Below are 20,510 nucleotides of genomic sequence, written 5' to 3'. Positions count from 1 at the left end.
CATGTCCCTTGTTCCCGCCTGGATTGAGGCTGCAAAGCTGAAATGGATGCAAACAGAGAATAAGCCATTGTCAACATGTGAGAGTAAAGGGCACCTGCCTGAAAGGTGACTTATTCTGTTCCTACCAGGACATCACTGCACTGGAATATCACAGTAGTGCCCTGGGTACATTTTAACTTCCTGGATTTTCAAACTTTCATCCTTTCTTTGGCCAGTTTTTGAGTTGATAGAGGCTAGTACTCATAATAATTGGGATACAGAGATGAGAAAAAAATAGTAGGTGTGTATTTTTGTATTTCTGTAACTTTGTGGGTTTTTAAAAATATAAATACGTTGTTTTAAGGTATGTTTGAAAGTGTTCAGAAAGTCCTAAGGCTTTCCTAAGAAAAAGTGCTCTAGAAAGGATTTTGGCTTCTTATATTGCTATGAATCATAGGATCCAAAGGGCCATGTTCACCATATTCTATCCAGAAAACTCAGAATTTATCCAAGGAAATTCTTTCAATGCATAAAAACTCCTGATAAGAAAGAAGACAGGCAGTGATATGTTTTGACTCTGTGTCCCCATCCAAATCTCACCTTGAGTTGTAGTCCCCATAATCCCCATGTGTCAAGGGCAGGACCAGGTGGAGGTAATTGGATCATGGCAGCAGTTTCCTCCATGCTGTTCTGTGATAGTGAGTGAGTCTTATGAGAGTTGATGGGTGTATAAGTGGTGTTTCCCCTGCTTGCACTCATTCTCTTTCCTACCACCCTGTGAAGAGGTGCCTTCCACCATGATTATATGTTTCCTGAGGTCTCCCTAGCCATGTGGAACTGTGAAGCAATTAAATCCCTTTTCTTTATAAATTACCCAGTTCTGGGTATTTCTTCATAGCAGCACGAGAATAGGCTAATCCAGTAAATACAGTGAGAAAAATGAGTAGAAATTAAGATGAGCCATGTTACAGTAAGTTCTGAGCCCGTGTGGTTTTTTCCATGCTGAATAGAAAACAAAATCTTGATAAATGCTAATGTATTCAGTGACACCATGGCCTTTAGGTACAGTGAGACAATGAAAAAATCATGAAGTTTTTGTTAGAATCATACTAAGAACTAAGTCCTAATCTAGAGAATTGGTTCAAATAGATGTCTGCCACTTACCAGCTCTGTGATCTTGTGCAAATCAATCATTCTGCCTCTGTTTCCTATAAACTGGGGATAATAAAACCTATATCCTCCTCAGGGGGCCATTGTTAGTATCATGTGAGATTACGTCCTCTGCAATCTCATCTTACCACTAATGTTCAAAACACATTAATTTATTGATTCAGCAACTATGCACTCCATCTCCACTATTCTAGATGCTAGGGTATAAAGGTGAATAAGACAAAACTCTGCCTTCACACAGCTGACATTACAAATAGCACTTTCAAGGTGGCTTTATGGGAGAGCCTTTCAAAACTGTAAAGTGCTTTAAAGTACATACTAATATTAAAGATCATGGGTACGTGACAGCCATTTTCATGGTTTTGAGACCTAGTTTTCTTGTTGCTAATTTACTACTACAATCCAGAGACACATGTTATGAAAAATAGAGCAGCTAGAAGGAGGATTAATTACTAGAAAGAAAGAGTATACCTACAGTAGATTTACCCTGAAGGAAAAGGAGGGCTCCCCCTCTTGGGGTTATTTCATTTTTCTTACAAAATATTAATTACTTGTCTCACTTAAAAAGTATTACAGACTCATAAAAACCAAAGAAACACAGACACACACACACACACACACACACACACACACAGATTAACTTCACAATGTAGAAACAACACTTTTAACAATGAGTTCTATTTATGTTTTCTTTCTATGACTTTACTTAGGAATACTTTGACAGTTGATATAGTATTTTATGCTAAAAATTCAATTGTATCTATTTTCCATGCCATTGCATATACCTTGAAATGTGACCAAGTAATATTCCTTTATATTATCCTACTCCATATATTTTGTAACCTTTTACCTTTTGTAGGTCAGTTGGATAGTTCTGACCTCTTGTTATTATAAATAATGATGCAACGCTGATTGTGTTCACAAATCATTGAATGCTTAAATTTTGCCTTAGTATAGATTATTATAAAAGAATGTACTGGATCCAAGGGCAAGACATTTTAAAAACTCTAGATATGTACTGGGAAATGTAATCTTTGAAAGGAAGTAGTAATTTAAATTCTTATCAGCAATTTATATGAGTCTGTCACAACAAAGTTACTCTTGAACGGCAAATAATCAAACAATATGCATCATCTGTTTTCCATCTTTTAACAGGCCCTTTGGAAGTAGAATTGCCATGTAGTTGGTATAAGTAAACATCAACTCCCCACTTTCAACATTAAGAAAATCTCGGAGAAATCAGATTGGAAGTGGACCTTAAGAGAAAGACATCTATTTAAAGATTTTTCAAAGACCTTAAGGGGAGATATTTTTCAAGAAGTAAGAAAGTAGAGAATTCCGAAATAAGCTTATCTCATTTTCTCAGTAAAAGGTCTTGCTTTGATTACTTATTTTCAGATGGCCTGCTGTGTATACAGAAAAACTAAAAAGGAAATTAGGAGATGAAATGATTTCAGATTGAGGGGAGCCCAGATTTTAACTAAAGTGAGTCAGCCCCTGTTTGCTGCTGACTTAAATAAAGTGTCTTTGGGTCATTAAAGCAGTGAAAGGAAGTATTGATTAGAATAGAAATATAAAATTTGCACCTTCTAAGAGACAGAATTCACTTTAGCTAAAAGAAGCTAAAATCATTCAGAAATGCACATTGCAGAGGTCAAGAGAGAGAGCTGAAAAGGAACAGCTGGAAGCATACCATCGAGACCACTGAAAGTTCACTTTTAAAAACATTGTTCAATAAATCACAAGGACTTATTACAGAAAAAGGATCATAGCCCTGTCAAACAGTACTATCACAATGTAAATATGTTCAAAAGCCTGGATATCACCAAGATCTTTTTAATGCTTTGTGAACCTATTTAAAGTAACTCACCTGTGCTTAAGAATTAACTGCCTAGTCATCTAGAACTGCCTAATCCCTCGCCCCATGCCAGCTATGCCTCAGAACTGATTAAAAAAAAAAAAAAAGCTTGTCGAATTGTGAACATACGGCTCGGTGATTCACGAACTAAAATCCAGGTACTGGTTGACTAGGCTGCCTAACATGGCACTGTTCATTCAGTTTCCAAATATTTCAGTTTAAATTGGAGTAGCATAAAGTAAGTGGCACAATACAGAAAAATAATTCTGTTAAAAATCAAAAGTATAATCTTTTAAACATTTGCTTAATGTATTATTCACAGATATAGTTCAGTCTAATGCCTATGTAATAATTTTGTTGTTTCTTCTCTGATTTCTTATTTTGTAGTATCACTTCCTTCATTTCCTCTTTTATGGATTCAGTGCATTTACTTCTATGATATGCATTGAAAACATGTGTATATGCATACTGTCCCTCAGTGCTACCCACATGTTGATACTTCGCTTCCTCCACACCTCTTCTTTCCCTCACTGTCCAACTTCCTCTTCATTCATCAGTCTATTTCATAACAATACCTTCTACTCCTGCTCAACTATCTGCTCTTCCACACTCATTTGCTTTCTGATATCAAGTATATGTGAATAAAAGATAGTACACCTATTTGTGTCTAGATGCAGACTAAAAAACACATCTAGACAATTTCAGGACCTGTTTTGTCCCCACTTACTTTGGGAGCCGGCTCAGCTTTTAACTGCATCTCCTCAAAATAGAAAGTTTAGCTATGAAAGCACTAGTGAATAAAGCAGATTTAATAGAAGGTTTAGTGAAGATGAAATTACTTCATCAACCATGCAGAACAAAATTAATAAAAGTCCCCAACACGTCAGTTATTTTTCAAATGAACTCACCAGTTGTATCAGTAGACTAATCCATCTCTCTTCACCCAAACACTTCTCTCTACCATCTTTTCAAACTCTCCCCACTCCTGTCTCTACATTTCTCCTTCTTTATAAGAAGGAATTGAGGTATCTGTAGCTTCTCCAAGTCATAAAGGGCCCATTTAGGGTGCACTTTCTTTATACAGTAGAGTCGGGGTAGGGGAATTAGCCACACATGAGCATGTTGGGATCAGTCCCTGATCCGACCCGTACGCACATGTATACCAAGTAGAAAATTGTCAATCAAACTCCTATTTGTAGCTCAAAACATGCATATCATCCTTATTTGTTATTTATGCACACACACATGCATGCATGTGTGCATGCACCCACACACATACACACAGAGTGAGAGAAAACCACAGATGTGGAATTAATGCTGAGTTTCTTTTGTTTAGCAAAAGCCTCTGCCCTTCCTCAATCTGTAGACCACTCTCAAGATATTACATTTCTTGACAGTGACCATTCCACAAGATTCATCGACTTCTATACCCAAACACAAAAGAATGACTTATCTCTGATATGACATTTAAACATTTAAGAGCTTATTTCTGCAATAATGAGGGCAGAGGTAGAAAATTTGCCTTATTATAAATTATTGTACATTAGAAATGAAACGTAGTATTATAAACAGTAATAAGTAGTTCCCACTTAGCTAATCATTATTTTCTATGATCATATCTAATGTTTACTTTAATATAATACAGCCAGTACCCCTAGGAAATCAAATTATAATTTGTGAGAAAAGGGCAAAGTTTGAACTCCAATATATTTAAAATTTTAGTAGGTACAGTCCCATAAATGTTTTTCCTATTCATTACCAATAAATGTTTCTTTTGGTTCAAAAGATTGTAGATATACATATATATATATAGTTAAATAGAATCAGTTGTTATGGCCCGACTTGCATCCCTCCCGAAAATTCATGCTGAACTCCTAACCCTTGTTTCTCGGAGTGAGAACATATTCTAGAGATAGAGTCTTTACAGACGCAATTCAATTAAAATGAAGGCATTCAGATAGACCCTAATCCAATGTGACTGGTGCATTTACAAGAAGAGGAAATTTGAACACAGACACATATAGTGAGGACACAAGGAAAAGATAGCTGTCTATAAACCAGGGATAAGGGCCGCATAGGGCACCAACCCTGACAATACCTTGACCTCAGACTTTCAGACTCCAGAACTATGAGAAAATAAAGTTATATTTAATCTACTGAGTCTATGGTACTCTGTCATGACAGCCCCAGCAGACGAATGCATCCGTGAATTCGATTTCAGACTATATTTCATTTTTGTGTACCTTCAGAGCATTCTCATCAGCTGTAGAGGTGCAAAATAGGATGTTAGTTTATTGTTATTTTTAAATTTGTCCTCCAGAATTAAATTAATTTTTAAATTTTCAGTCATTTAAATATGTAACTTAGGTGCTAAGTAATATAAGGTTTTATGCTCACCAGTGATTTCACAAATCTTACTGCATTAATTCTTTCACCCTCTTCAAACATGTCCTCCCAGCTGTAAGCAGGTGAGTTATTCCCCACTACGTGATTTCTTCTGCCCCAAGAGACCCAGCAGTCTGTCTATAGCAGTAGCAGCAAAAGGTAGATCTAAAGATCTTTGTCTATACTTTACATGTTTTTAGACAGCAGCCTTCAGAGCAGCTTAATTTATTACTCTTGTACATCTAGGTGAAGATCCGAAAACATTTTTTTCTATTTTCTGTAAGAGTAAAAATAATTTTTGAAAGCCTAGCAAGAGAGAGGGCCATGAATGTGTTAACCTGCCGTCAATATCTGTGGGCCTTGCCGCCTGCATGCATGAACACTAGGACACTAGAACAACTTTACTTCCTTCTTGCTCTTTGGATTCCTGATGAGTTCTACAAACTGTTTGCTCCTCTAGAAAAAGTCTTTATTCTTTTACTTTCATGGCCTCTCTGCACTGAGCAACAACCAGCCTGCTCTGATTTCCCTGTAGGTTTGTGTCAGTGAGAAGCAGAGCAGACTGGGAATGTGCCAAGTGTCCCTACCAGCAGTTCCAGTTACCAGGAGAGCCATCCCTTGAATTGTGGTGAAGCACCAGAATTGCTAGGAATCTCATAGAGGAGGGAAGACAATCATGAATCCAGGCCAGGGCCCCGCCTGGGAGAGCTCTGGGTTAACAAGGCACCTTGCTGCTCACCCTTACTCTCAAGGAACATAGCGGCTGTAAAGAACCCCAGATTGAAAATGCAGCACTAAGAGTGATCATTTGTTTTCAGAGTAATTTTTATACAAAGACAAGCTCAGGCCAGAAATTATCCAACAGGACTCAATCAATCATAAATAACTCTGAATATGCTTATATGAATGTTTAGGATTATCATGGAAACAAAAAACAAATTATTAATTTCTTTTAGAATACCTAAAGAGATCCGGCAGTGATCAGTTGGTTTGGGAAGCACTGGTACAATGGAAAAGAACTCGAAACAGATTGTCCTGACTTCAAGTTCAAGTCTGATCATCCACTGTCTGGGTAACTTCATGAAAGTTGCAACCTTAGTGTGTTATTTTGTAAAATATGAAGATAACTACTTTAGGCTGCCATGCGGCTTAAGCGAGACAATGCAGGCTAAGGGCTTATATAATGCCTGTCATATCATAAGTACTCAATAAATAGGATATACTTTTACAATACTCAATAAATAACAACAGGTATAACTTAAAATACAAGTAGAAAGCCTCAATTCAGAAGAGAGAAATGCAAAAGCTTCAGGAAGGAAAAAGGAGGTCCCGAAACCCAATAACTAATATGCAGCTTTCCTTAGTACTAATTATTCTATAGCTGTTTTGTGAGTATACAGCTAATGATCCCTTGAGCACGGAATGTGTCCCGGGAGATGAAAGCAGACACACAGTTTGAAGTAAACCTACAAATATTTAAAGCTCCTACTTCTCACATCTGCCCCAGCAATTAGGATCAAAAATTCTTTAATAAGGAGGGAAGTAAAACACAAAAATGACTGATTCCAGGTGAGCTCATTGTGCCTTAACAGTGATTTCTCTACACATTTTTGAAGCCAGTGTGAATGATGTAGTCTAGTGAGCTTTACCAGGACAATTTAGTTGGATACATCATTCATTCATTCAAGTCAATACTCTTCCTTGAGTTTTCTCATGGGCGAGGGACTATGAGATGTAATTTTCCTTTTTTCCTTTTCAATTATATTTTAAGTTCTAGGGTACATGTGCACAATATGCAGGTTTGTTAAATATGTATACATGTGCCATGTTGGTGTGCTGTACCCATTAACTCAATTTTCAATGGTGAATAAGAGGTAGTATTCAAAGAGTTTTCCTGTTAGGAGAGGCAAACATGCCCTCGGTACAGCATAATGGATGCCTTATCAGAGGAGTGACATCTCCTCTCAGAGGAGACAGTGACTTAATATTTGGGAAGGGAAATCTGGCAAGTTTTAACACTGATCCCTTTTCTAGTCATTGAGCAAAACAAGAAGTTTTTGACCTGAAGGACTTTGAACTTCCCCTTGTTTCATTTAGAACACCAGTATGGCTAGTCCCTTCTCTCGCTTCCAAACCAACTTCAAAAGTTACCTTGTCCAAGAGGCTTTCCCGGATTACTCTATCTCACGTACTCCTTTCCTATCACTCTATCACTTGGCTCTGTTTAGTTTTTAAGGTCACTTATGCCAAGATGTGCTTGCTGATTTATTTTATTGTTATTATTTATTTCTCTCTTTCCTTCATTGTCTACTCACCACCACCACCAGTAGAACATAGCAGTCAGAGGGAAGGAAGCATGTTTGTCTAATATCACTAGCACTTAACATACCGTGTGCTCCATTGCAGGCTCTTAATAGATTTTATAAAAACCTGAACACATTAGAAACAATGCTAAAGGACTCTCCACTTCTCTCTCTCATAGCATTTGCCACTCTATGTGGTACATTGGAATTTATCCCTCTGCTTCTCCTACCACACTGTAAGACCAGTAAGGTCACTAATTTATCCCTGGTGCTAACTAGAGCACATAGCACTTGCTCGCTAAAATATTTGTTGAAAGAACAGTAGAAACGTGTGAAAGAATAGAAGAAGGAAAACAGTTCCAGGTTTCAAGAACTACAGATGCAAAGAAATGGACACATAAGACATCATGGCCCAGTCTGCCGTCTCCTGGAGTTTGGGAGTTTGGTGTGGCTGGGGCAGAGCTTGTAAGCAATGTCTAGAGAAAGGATCAGGCAAGTACCCAGCCAAGAAGATACATTAGCAAGACACCCTGGTAAGGATTCAGGGCGGGTCTAAAATTCATTCGCTTTCTGAGGTAAGAAACTTAGATACCTGTATAAAATTGACACAGAGGAAGGAGCTGTGCATGCTGCAGGAGCTCTAGAGTTGACTGCCTTGCATTTAAGTCTTCTGCATATTAGTGGTATAACCTTGTGCTAGGTATATGTATTAGTTCATTTTCACACTGCTATAAGGACACTACCTGAGACTGGGTAATATATAAACCAAAGAGGTTTAATTGACTCACAGTTCTGCATGGCTGGAGAGGTCTCAAGAAACTTACAATCATAGCTGAAGGCAAAGGGAAAATAAGGTATGTTTTACACGGCAGCAGGAGACAGCAAGAGCAAGGAAGTACCACACTTTAAAACCATCAACGCTCATGAGAACTCACTCACTATCAGGAGAACAGCAAGAGGGAAACCACCCCCATGATACAATCACATCCCACCAGGTCCCTCCTTCAACACCTAGGGGTTACAACTGGAGATGAGATTTGTGTGGGGAAACAGAGCTATATCATTGTCTAAATTCTCTATAGCCTCAGTTTCCTTGTATATAAAATCGGATATAACAGTAACTATTTCACAGAGCTTTGTGAATATTAAATGACACCCTGTGTAGGCAATGAACTAAACTTTACTCAAAACACACTAAGCTCTCCATAAATATAAACTATAATCACTATTGTTGTAATCACCATAATTCTCCTTTTGCCTGAAAAGGTGCTAAAGGAAAAACACCTACTTCAAGAAATTCATTTGGAAGAAAGGAAACAGTCTTTAAAATACGGCAGATTTACCAAGCATTCTTACTTACAGTGCTTCATTTTATCTTTATAACAATGCTATGGTGTATTCACTGTCAACTCTAATTTAGAGAAGACAAAAATGGTATCATTCTACCAAGAAAAGGACAGAATTAGATCTCTCCATTACCAGTACGGTATTATGGATGGAAAATAAAACATAGGTGTTGAAAGACGTTTTCTCCAGCAGAATAAAAAAGAAATAAAAACTTGAGACCCAACGGAGTACAAGTGTTTTCCTCTGATCAAGAGGAACAGAATTCCCACAGGGTACCCCATGCTGCCTCTTCTGGCCAAGTACAAGGGCAGTAATCATCAACATCTTTAGGGGGCCTTGGAGGGGAGGGAACCAGTCCCAGGCCAGCCTGTGGTGGGATTCTGCCCCCTCACCTCTCTCAACACAGTTAAAAGTCTCCCAGCCTAGCAAAGCCCATCCATGCAGGGTTGCCATGCTCACTCCTAAGGGATGTCAGAGCCCAGAACATAGACCGAAATGTTGGGGGGAACTTCTTTTATCTTTAACAGAAGTAACAAAAGAATCTATTTAGCTGGGGAGAGAATTGAGAATGCTGGGAATATCACTTTCCTGACCCCTTTTTTTCCCATGTAATAATCAGCTGCCAAAAGCTGTGTCCTGCACACAGTTGAGTCTTGCACTTAAACAGTTTCTGTTCTTTTGATCTTTAAAGATGAATTGTTAAACATAAGAGAGGGCTAGGCGGCTTTCCAAAAAAGAGCAGCAAGATGGCAAAACTTTTAGAAATAGGAAGAAAGAAAAAGAATTGAGGTTATCGAGAGCAGGAAAATTGAATGAGGATCTGGTAACAGCAATGTGTGGCTTCATATGGACAGCAGGAGGGACTGACATTCATTCCCTGACTCACTTGTAGCACAGACATCTCTCCATGTGTTCCCATCTCTGCTGTCCCAGAAACAATCTGAGAATTTCCCTTTTCCCAACAAACTTCTTATCTGTACTAAAAAGGGCTTCACAGTACCCTTCATTTATGCATCTGATTAAAAAAGCAACAACTAATAATTGCCAGGTGAACAATAACCCCAGACACTAGAATGTTCCAAGATGGTCATTAGGCAATATCAGCTGTGGCTGGAAGGATCCTCTCAGCTCTCGCTGGAGCCTCTCACACAAGCCACAGCCCCTGCTTCAGCTTGGCTCTGCACTCCAGTGACAAATACCAGAAGCCTGCTTCATGGGCTGCACCATACCCTGACCCACGCAGACAGGACTGCCTATAGAAGAGCCACAGCACCCCCACAGATGGGTCCATCCAGGCAGGGATGCTTTTTCTTGCCATCTTCTAATTCCATTGTGAGCCATCATCTAAAGGGACCACTGAAAAACACGTGTAGCTTGGAGAAGAGTGATTTGGCCTCTGAAGAGTTCTCTGTCACCAGGCTAGAGTGCAGTGGCGCGATCTCGGCTCACTGCAACCTCTGCTTCCTGGATTCAAGCTATTTTCCTGCCTCATCTTCCCAAGTAGCTGGGACTATAGGGATGTGCCACCACACCCAGCTAATTTTTGTATTTTAGTAGAGATGAGGTTTAACCATGTTGGCCAGGATGGTCTCAATCTCTTGACCTCATGATCCACCCACCTCAGCCTCCCAAAGTGCTGAGATTACAGGCGTGAGCCACTGTGCCCGGCCTACTCTGACATTTTATGCAAAGCTGTTAGCAGAGACAGACTCTATTTTCCAACTTTCTTCATTGTTCGCAGATCAATTATTCCTGCAGAAAATAAAAAGTAACTGGTAATTCCAATGAGGAGAGATCCAGCTCTGTGTACAATGGTGCAATCACCAGTTCTAATATAAGATTACCCTTGGCAATTTTCCCCCATGGGGTGGCATCAATGCGTCATCTAGCCCCAGAGGAGAGAGGGGTAAGTCTAATGATATACCCCACCACATTTTGACATTCTTGCACACTGTGGTAGATTTGCTCACTACATGCCATGCAAGACCCTTGAAGCTTCCCTTCTTGTGTTTAGAGGTAGAATCTAGAAAGTTAAATACTCATTTTCTAGGCTCCTTCATAGCAGGATTTTCCATGTGACCAAGTTTCTATCAAGCACGCACGCTTAAATGAGATGTGGAGGTAGAAGTGACCAACTAGAAATAGGGGTCAAATGTGGGGAGACTGGATAGTCCCTCAAGAAAGGGGACGGAAGTGTCTGGTTTTGGAAGGACACCTGTGGTGGCCTTTCCAGTGTTCAGTTTTAAGTATTGTATGTGCTGAACAGACAGTAATTGCAGCAGAAGGGTTTCTGCTAGATCAGTGACATGTGGTGTGAATAGATATTTCTCACAGATCTGTTGACTTTGGCTGCATTATTCCTGGTCTTGCAGCAATCCAAGCCAGATCTTTGGCCCTCCCAGAGATTCTTTGAGCTATATAATAACCTTGAATAGACCTCTTTTGCTTAACGAGCTAGAGTAGATCTCGCTGTATCTAAAAGCTTTTGACAGATACAATGTTTTAACTAATTTAATTAATCTATATTAATTAAATTCAATCTCTTTTCTTAAGAAATTAAAATCTCAAGTGTCCAACACAATTGTTCACCAATTTATCCCTGCCAGACTCTGGTAATCATTAAGCAAATTCCAGCTACAATCTTTCAGTCAAGCAATGAACCTTTCCCAGAGTAATATTGCCTCCATCCCTGGGAAAGCTAAATTCCAGATGTGCACCTTTCAATTCTTATTTCTGCATAAGAGCATGAATATATTCTCTCTGCTTCTTAGTATAGAATATCAAAGTGGATAACTAAAAGCTCTCCTCAGGTTAAGTGGGATTCCAACCCAAGACAATCTTCAACCAAGGGTTTCCAACTTCACATCTAATATCATCGAAGTTGCAGACTGAGGCTAGAGTGTGGAATCTGTATGACATTGACATAGCAATAGGAAGGATTGCTTCTATACTTCAAGAGGTAGTGCTGTTAGAATGGACTATGATGAATTTTAAGGCAATTTTTAACCAAAGTCTGTGGGATATTTAGTAATTTCCTGGTGTTTGGATAGCAACGCTCGATATTACACTTCTCCCTACCTCCTAACCAAGTCACTTAATCTTTTAGCTTTATTATTACCAATCAAGTAGCAAAGATATTCTCCAGCCTTTCCTCAATTTAATGCTGGGTAGTCACCGACTTGCCAACATATTTATGTTTCATTCTAAAATTTAAAGAGTATGATTTCACACTGAAAACCAAGTGGTTTGCATATTAATCCACAGCCATTTCCCAAAACAAAAGTGGTCAGGAACTAAGCAAAGAAGTTCTCTAAAATGAAAAACAAACAAAAGTCAAACAAAACACATCCTGATCGTACGTTTGATTAGAATGATAAAGACAGGAAAAGAAGGCACTTTCTGACGATGAGCTGAGTGACTAGATTATACATAATACAGTTACGCACCACATAGCAATGTTTCAACCAAGATGGACCATGTATAGAACTGTGGTCCCATTAGGGTACAGTAGAGCTGAAGAATTCCTATCACTGATTAACATTGGGAGGCGGCACATTACTCACATGTTCATGGTGATGCGGATGTAAATAAACTTACTGCACTACTAGTCTTATAAAAGTAAGACAGACAATTATGTACAGTCATAATACTTAACAGTGATAATAAATGACTATGGTACTGGTTTATGTATTTACTATACAATACTTTTAATTATTATTTTAGAATGTATTCCTTTTTCTTGCTAAAAAAAAGTAAAAAAGCTAACTGTAAAACAGCTTCAGGCAAGTCCTCTGGAAGGTATTCCAGGAGGAGGCATTGTTATCATAGGAGATGATGTGTTACTGGCCCTGAAGACCTTCCAGTGGGACAAGATGTGGAGGCGGAAGACAGTAATGTTGATGATCCTGACCCTGTGTAGACCTAGGCTAATGTGTGTGTGTCTTAGTTTCAACAAAACGTTTTAAAAAACTAAAAATGCTTATGGAATAAAGATATAAAGAAGGAATATATTTGCTATAGTTATGCAATGTGTTTGAACTTTAAGCGTTATTTTAAAAGAGCCAAAGGTTAAAAAAATTAAAAAGTTTATAAGCTAAAAAAGTTACAGTAAGCTAAGGTTCATTTGTTGTTGGAGAAAGAAAAATATCTTCTCGTAAATTTAGTGTAGCTTCAGTGTACCGTGTTTATAGAGTCTACGGTATTGTATTCTAATGTCCTACGCCTTCACATTCACTCACTGTTCATTCAGTGACTCACCCAGAGCAACTTCCAGTCCTGCAAGCTCCATTCATGGTAAGTGCCCTACAGAGAGGTACCATGTTTTCTTTCATACAATATTTTTGCTATATCTTTTCAATAATTAGACATGTTTAGATACACAAATAGCTATCACTTAACCTACAGTATTTAGTACAGTAACATGCTGTATAGATTTGCAGCCTGGGAGCAATCAGCTATCCCTTACAGCCTAGGTGCACCGTAGGCTACACATCTAGGTTTGTATAAGTGCACCCTATGATGTTCACACGAGAATGAAATTACCTAAGGATACACTTCTCAGAACATATCCTTGTTGTTAAGTGACACATGACTGTAATTAAACTCAAATTTTGAAAACTACTGATTTTCCTCATGACAGCAATGCCCTTTACTAATCACTATAAAAAGCCCCTTTCCTATCATTCTCATGTTGGAAATAAGGCAGAAAAATGACAACAAAAGAGAACAAAACCTGGGACTGACTCCACTACCAGAAAACAGAATGGACACGGATAAGTCATTGATTTTCTCTGTCCTCATTTGTTCTGTGGGTATTAGATCAGACATTAGGCAAGGTCCCCAGAAACTCTGCCATTTAAACCTTCTAGACATAAAGATTCATCTAATAAATATGACCAGAGTTGCCTGAGTTTATAATACCAAGAAGCAGTATTGTACAATTGAAAGGGCAGTGGGTCTTTGGTATCCATCTGACTTTAAATTTGAATCTGGTTGTGCAGCTTGCAAGCTGTGAAACCTCAAGTGAGTTGCTTAACATTTCTGAGCCTATGCTTTTTCATGTATAAAGTAGGATAAATAAAATGTATGCTTAAAGTTGCTTTCAGGCTTAAATTAAATGACTGGGAGCTCCTACCCCAGTGTCCAATTCAAAATTAGTGAGTTCCCGACTTCTCCCTATGTCCTTCACATATTGAATTAAAATAAGAAAAAATCTTGATGATGTACTCTTTCCTGAAGGAAGAAAATAATTTATAAATGCATCATTTTGAGAAAAGCTTAGTTAAATGACTACTGCAGTTTCCATCCAAAAGAAAGGAAATCAGTATATTGAAAAGGTGTCTGTACCCCTGTGTTTGTTGCAGCACTGTTTACGATAGCTAAGATTTGGAAGCAACCTACGTGTCTATCAATGGATGAACAGATAAAGTAAATGTGGTACATATACACAATGGAGTACAATTCAGCCATTCAAAAGAATGGGATTCAGTCATTTGCAACAATATGGATAGAAATGGAGGTCATTAGGTTAAGTTCAACAAGACAGGCACAGAAAGAGAAACATTGCATGTCCTCACTTATCTGTGGGATCTAAAATCAAAACAAACTCAAGGACATAGAGAGTAGGATGGTTACCAGAGGCTGGGAAGGGTAGTGATGAGGGGTTAGGATGCTTAATGGGTACAAAAAAGTAGAAAGAATGAATAAGACCTACTATTTGATAGCACAGCAGGGTGACTATATAGTCAATAATAAGTGTACATTTTAAAATAACGTAAAGAGTGTGATTAGGTTGTTTGTTACTCCAATGATAAATGCCTGAGGGGATGGACACTGCATTCTCCATTATATGCTTATTTCATATTGCAGGCCTGTATCAAAACATCTCATGTACCCCATAAATATATACACCTACTATATATCCACAAAAATTAAAAAGAAAAAAGGCGAAGTTCACCTTCTCCTGTTTCAAAGGAAATTAAAACCCATGGAGGTTAGTTCATACCCCTTTGTGATTTAGGTGACAAATCAGCAGAATACAAAATATCACATGGATTTAGAGTTAGACGAATCTTGGCACTGTCATTTATTAGAGATATACCCCTGGTCAAATAAATTAACCAGTGTTCCTCAGTTTCCTTCATAATAATATCCACCTGCAAGGATATATGGGACTTTCTAAGCCCCATATGGACTCTACTGTATGGAAAACACCTAGAGCAATGTATAGCAGTAGGAACTGAATAGCGATAATGATAGTACAGATTCCATTCATTACTATTTGCTTTCCCATTGACTAGTAGAATGTGAGCTATCTTAAAGTTAGAGATGTGCAAAGGAAAAGCTGTAATATCTATCCAAGTTTATTTGAGAAAAATAGTACAAAAATAAATACAACTCACATATGCCACTCATTACATTTTGGTTTAAACTAGGAAAAATATGCCATGGAATGTGTGTGTGTGTGTGTGTGTGTGTGTGTGTGTCCCCTACAAAGATTTTATATCTGACACATCTTCCTGGTTCAGCTCCTACAATAAGAATATTCTTTTTGCCAGGCACGGTGGCTCACGCCTGTAATCCCAGTACTTTGGGAGGCCAAGGCGGGTGGATCATTTGAGGTCTGGAGTTCAAGACCAGCCTGACCAACATGGTGAAACGCTGTCTCTACTAAAAAGACAAAAATTTAGCCAGGCATGGTGGCACATGCCTGTAATCCCAGCTACTCGGGAGGCTGAGGCAGGAGAATCACTTGAACCCAGGAGGCGGAGGTCGTAGTAGGCCAAGATCGCATCACTGCCCTCCAGCATGGGTGACAGAGTGAGACTCTATAAAAAAAAAAAAAAAAAAAATATATATATATATATATATATATTCTTTTTGCAGAGTGTCTCAGTGCCAAAACGGCATTTATAAAACTCTCCACTGTGGGGATGGAAAAGACTGGTTAGTTTTAGCAAAGGTATGTTATACACAAAGGGAAGGATGAATTTTAACGACCTATAAATTGCGTAACTGGTAGTTCGAAATGTAGAACTCAGAGTAATCACATTTTCAATTAATTATATCAATTACTTATATACCATAATTTATTTATATATGAATATTACAGAATGTCTACCCACTTGAAATATTTTAGTGTCATTTTTTCAAGCTGAAAGCCTGAAATAAACTTAACCTTCATTATTAGAGGAGATACTGTATAAAGGTGAAATATACGACAGTTCAGGTAAAAGGAAGACTTATTTCCTACACATCCTTTAGGGTTCTCTCTTAATCATGTTCCCTGCTGTGTTCCATTTATTCCAAACTTTTCACCATTTTATGTGTTCATCTAGCCCCACCATCTTCCACCTAATCATGTCCCCAGTTTTTCTCCCCTATTATTAAGTTGAATTTTCTCTTTCCCATAAGAAATAACAGGACAGTGCACGTGTGTGGGTGTGTGTGTCTGTGTGTGTGTGTGTGTGTGTGTGTGTGACATGTGTATGCATGTGTGTGTGGTCTCTTGTCAATGGATTCCATACTAGGGCAGCAGTTCTCAATTTTGGCTGCATCTTGAAACCTTCTGAGATGTATTTACAATTTTTAAACTACTGATGCTGATAGGGTTAGTCTGTGCTATACTTGGGCACTGGGAATTTTGCACGTTCCCACACAATATTCTAATGTGGAGTCCAGGTTGAGCATCACTGTGCCAGAATGTGGAAGCTTCTTTAATTTCTTTTCCTTTCAATTCTGTATTTATGCTGCATATTTTGGTTCTACAGCTGGATTAAAAATAAATTCTTTTGATGACAGTAACTCTGAGTTCTGCCATTTTTGGAAATGTTTCACTTAGTAGTTATGGCCCTGATTTTGCTTAGATTTATGTGGTTGTCTCTGGACAAATGACATTTGGGAAGTCGGCATAAGTACTCACTGCAGTCTCTCCAGCCCTGCTTCATGCCTTCCTAAAACCATAGGACAACAGGTAGAGATTTCCATGATCTGGAAAGGGCAGCCTTAATCCTAGATTCACCATTTGCAGGTCCAGCCTGTACCTGGCCATCCTGATGTTGGAGATAATCATTTCTATGGACAACTCCATCAGAGGCCAAAAAGCCAGGCCTGTGAAAAATAGTCTTTTCTGGTCACCAGCAGGAAACCAGCCAATCTCCCTCAGCTTCTGCAGATTTTTTTTCTATTTTTATTTATTATGAGCATTTCTTACATGGTCATTTTTCTGAATCTCTCCTTACAATTTCTCTGGCAGTATGAATTTTTAGGACCATCTTAGAGTTGAAATATATGAGTAAAGGCCAAGAAGATATTTGAATTTGGAGTTCATTGAGGCCCATTTTATTAGTTGGCTATAGCTGCCATAACAAAGTACCACAGAGTTGGTGGCTTAAAAAACAGAAATTTATTTATTTATTGTCTTGCAGTTCTGGAAGCTACAAGTCTAAGATCAAGGCATCTGTAGGGTTGATTTCTTCTGAAGGTTCTCCCTGTGGCTTAGATGGCATTCTTCTCCCTCTGTCTTCACACAGTCTTCCCTCTACGTATTTCTGTGTCCTAATCTCCCTTCTTATAAAGACACCAGCCACACTGGATTAGGGCCTACCCTTGTGACTGCATTTCATCTCAATTACCTCTTTAAAGACCCTGTCTCCAATACAGTGACATTATGAGGTACTGGGGGTTAAAACTTCAGCATATGAATTTGGGGAAACACAATTCAGACCATAACATCCATGATAAAAGAGTTTATTTCCCTCAGTTGGGATCCTTGTATGTATGAATTCATGGCCATAATGATTGGTTTTACCTTCTCCAGCAAGCGAGCAGAGCCTGACTTTCTGGGATATACAGATCCCTGTCATTAAAAAATTGCGATGAATGTAGTTGGTAATCAAATTGTACTCAAAAAATATAAAGGCTCTGAAAAGAAGTGCAGAACCCATTAAGTTATGCAGTGAATAAAGGGAAAATGTAAAATAATTTTCCTGATTTTGTGAAAACCATATTTCAGATAATCTGGGAGAAGTTTGAGTTAAAATTGTCCCCTTTATAAACATTCTGAGTTTGTTTTTCTTGTCAGGATACAGTTCCAATTAAGAGTTTGGAATATATGGTCATCATACAACTGTCTTAGCTGGCTTCTTTTGCTATGTTATTTATTTGGTTTAGGAGACTGTACCAATCCCCTCATTTATGCAGAGGACTTCAATTTGCACTCACAGACTGCCTGCTTAAAAGTATTTTTGTGATTCTCAGTGTAGGGGACTTTTTCAGTCACTTTCTTCAGGCAATTCACCTAATATTTCCTTCTGGAAAATGTGGGTTTTCCAGATCTTGCCTGAGTCCATCAATCCATTAAAATTGTGGTATAAAGACAAGGACTTACCTTGAGGTTTGGGCTTGGTCAGTTTGCCACAGGGCTTGGAGATGGTGACAGTCTTCTGGCATTCGGCATTGTGCAGGGCTCGCTTCAGACTTCCAGTTCTGGTCTTCAGGGCCGTGTTCAGGTCACATTCTCCCCAGGCCTGAAACTGGTATTTGCACTCCGCTAAAGGCAGGGTAGAACCAAACAGAAATCCTTGAAAGATCCTATTGTACTTCCAGGATAATAAAGGCACACTTTTGTTTGTAACTTTTTTTATTGAAATAATTATAGATCCATGTGCAGCTATAAGAAATAATAGAGTGTATGCGTGTGTATTGAGTTCTGTTCATTTCTATCAAATGTGTACATGCATGCAATCACCATCAATATACACCATTAATATACATTAATATACACCACTAATATACAGTCCCAACACAACACTGGGTCATTCTTTATAGTCATGGCCTAGCCACCTTTCTCCTTCCCCACCTCCTTAATCCCTGGCAACACCTAATCTATTCTCTAGTTCTATTATTTTTCTAACTGAAAAATGTTGCATAAATGGAATTCTACACTATGTAAACTTCTGACATCGGCTTTCTTTTTTACTTAGCATAATTACCTGAAGATCCACCCAAGTCGGGTGCATCAGTAGTCTGTTTCTTCCTATTGCTGAGTAGTACTCTACAGTACCAATGTACCCTGGTTTGTTTAACCATTTATCAGTTGAAGGACATCTGAGTTGTTTCCAGCTTTGGGTTATTGCAAATAAAAATCCTGCATAAATTCATGTATAGGTTTTTGTGGAAACGTAAGTTTTCATTTCTCCGGGATAAATGACCAAGAAACTTGCTGTGTTACATGGTAAATGCATGTTTCATTTTGTAAAAAACTGCAATACTCTTTTTCCACTGTGGCTGTACCACGTTACAATTTTCACTGGCAACATATGAGGGATCTGGTTTCCCTGCTCCCTCACTAGCATTTCGTCTTGTCACTATTTTTTATTCTAGCCACTTTGATAGATGTAGAGTGATATCTCATTATGGTTTCAATTTCTAGTTCCCTAATAAGGAAAAGATGTTGAATACATTTTCAGGAGTTCATTTGTTGCCTATATATCCTCTTTGGTAAAAAGTCTGTTAATGTTTTTTCCCCACTTTTTAATTGAACTGTTAGGTTTGGTTTGTTTGGTTTTGTTGTTTTGTTTTTGTTGCTGTTGTTTTGTTGTTTACTGTTGAGTTTGAGAGTTATTTAATATTCTCAATATAAGTCTTTAAGATAGACCTTTTAAACTTTTTGAAAATGGGTTTTTAAGGTGCCCAGATACAATTTAAGACCAAATGTACCTGTTCTCCATCACACTTTTATAGAACTTATCTATCTCCACTGAAATAAAAAATACCCCAAAGATTACAGAGGGAGAACAAGATATACGTGTATACATCCATTGTCCTTCCTCACTTGTCTATAGGCCACAGTGCATTTCCACAGAACACAGGTAGGACATTTCAGGAATCATGTCCCCCCATGGCTAAGAAAGACAAAAAGTCTGGACTGTGGAAGAAAGAGGTTATTTGAGGGTTCAATATTGGATATAAAGTTGAAAGTGTTGAGAGATCCTGTCTCAGATAGATAGATCAGGCCAGCATAAGACTGACTCTAGTCAGTGGGAGAAAGATCTATGAAAAGTGGCTGTGAGCAGCCCTGCTGGACTCAATAAGTGAATCTGTGAACCTGTGTGGAGGGTGGGGAGGGATCAAATGAAAGAGAAGGCCTGAAAGTGACAGGGAGGGACATGGAGAAGAAGGAGAATAAATAAGAAAAGGGGAAAGGAAAAATCAAAGGAACTTAGAAATAGAAGAAAGGAGAGAGAAGATAGATCAACGAACATTATTAGGAGGAATCAAGGATATATTTTATGTCCCTTTGGAAAGGCAGTGGTTCCCAACCAGGGATGATTTTGACCACAAGGGGACATCTGGCCATAGATATTTGGAGACATTTTTAGTTTTCACATCTGGAGTGGGTGAGGAATCCTACTGGAAACTAGTGAGTAGAAGCCAGGGATGCTGCTAAATACCCTAAAATGCACAAG

General features: G+C 38.4%; 1 protein-coding gene across 3 annotated transcripts in view; it reads right to left on the bottom strand.

Moving 5' to 3' along the window:
- PTN (pleiotrophin) overlaps positions 1-20,510 on the bottom strand; it is a 112,959-nt gene that overhangs the window by 7,810 nt on the left and 84,639 nt on the right. For 2 of the 3 annotated variants that reach the window (XM_033193168.1, XM_033193170.1), the window contains exon 4: positions 18,431-18,592. In XM_033193168.1, coding sequence (XP_033049059.1) covers positions 18,431-18,592 — 162 coding nt within the window. Of the gene's footprint in view, positions 1-8,421; positions 8,424-18,430; positions 18,593-20,510 lie in introns of all 3 variants that reach the window. The other variant, XM_033193169.1, reaches the window with a different exon arrangement.

This window comes from Trachypithecus francoisi, unplaced genomic scaffold (genome assembly GCF_009764315.1).
Source record: "Trachypithecus francoisi isolate TF-2019V2 unplaced genomic scaffold, Tfra_2.0 Lachesis_group4, whole genome shotgun sequence".
NCBI classification, from domain to species: domain Eukaryota; kingdom Metazoa; phylum Chordata; class Mammalia; order Primates; family Cercopithecidae; genus Trachypithecus; species Trachypithecus francoisi.
Note: the sequence above shows the minus strand (reverse complement) of the source record. Positions and strands in the feature narration are given on the sequence as shown.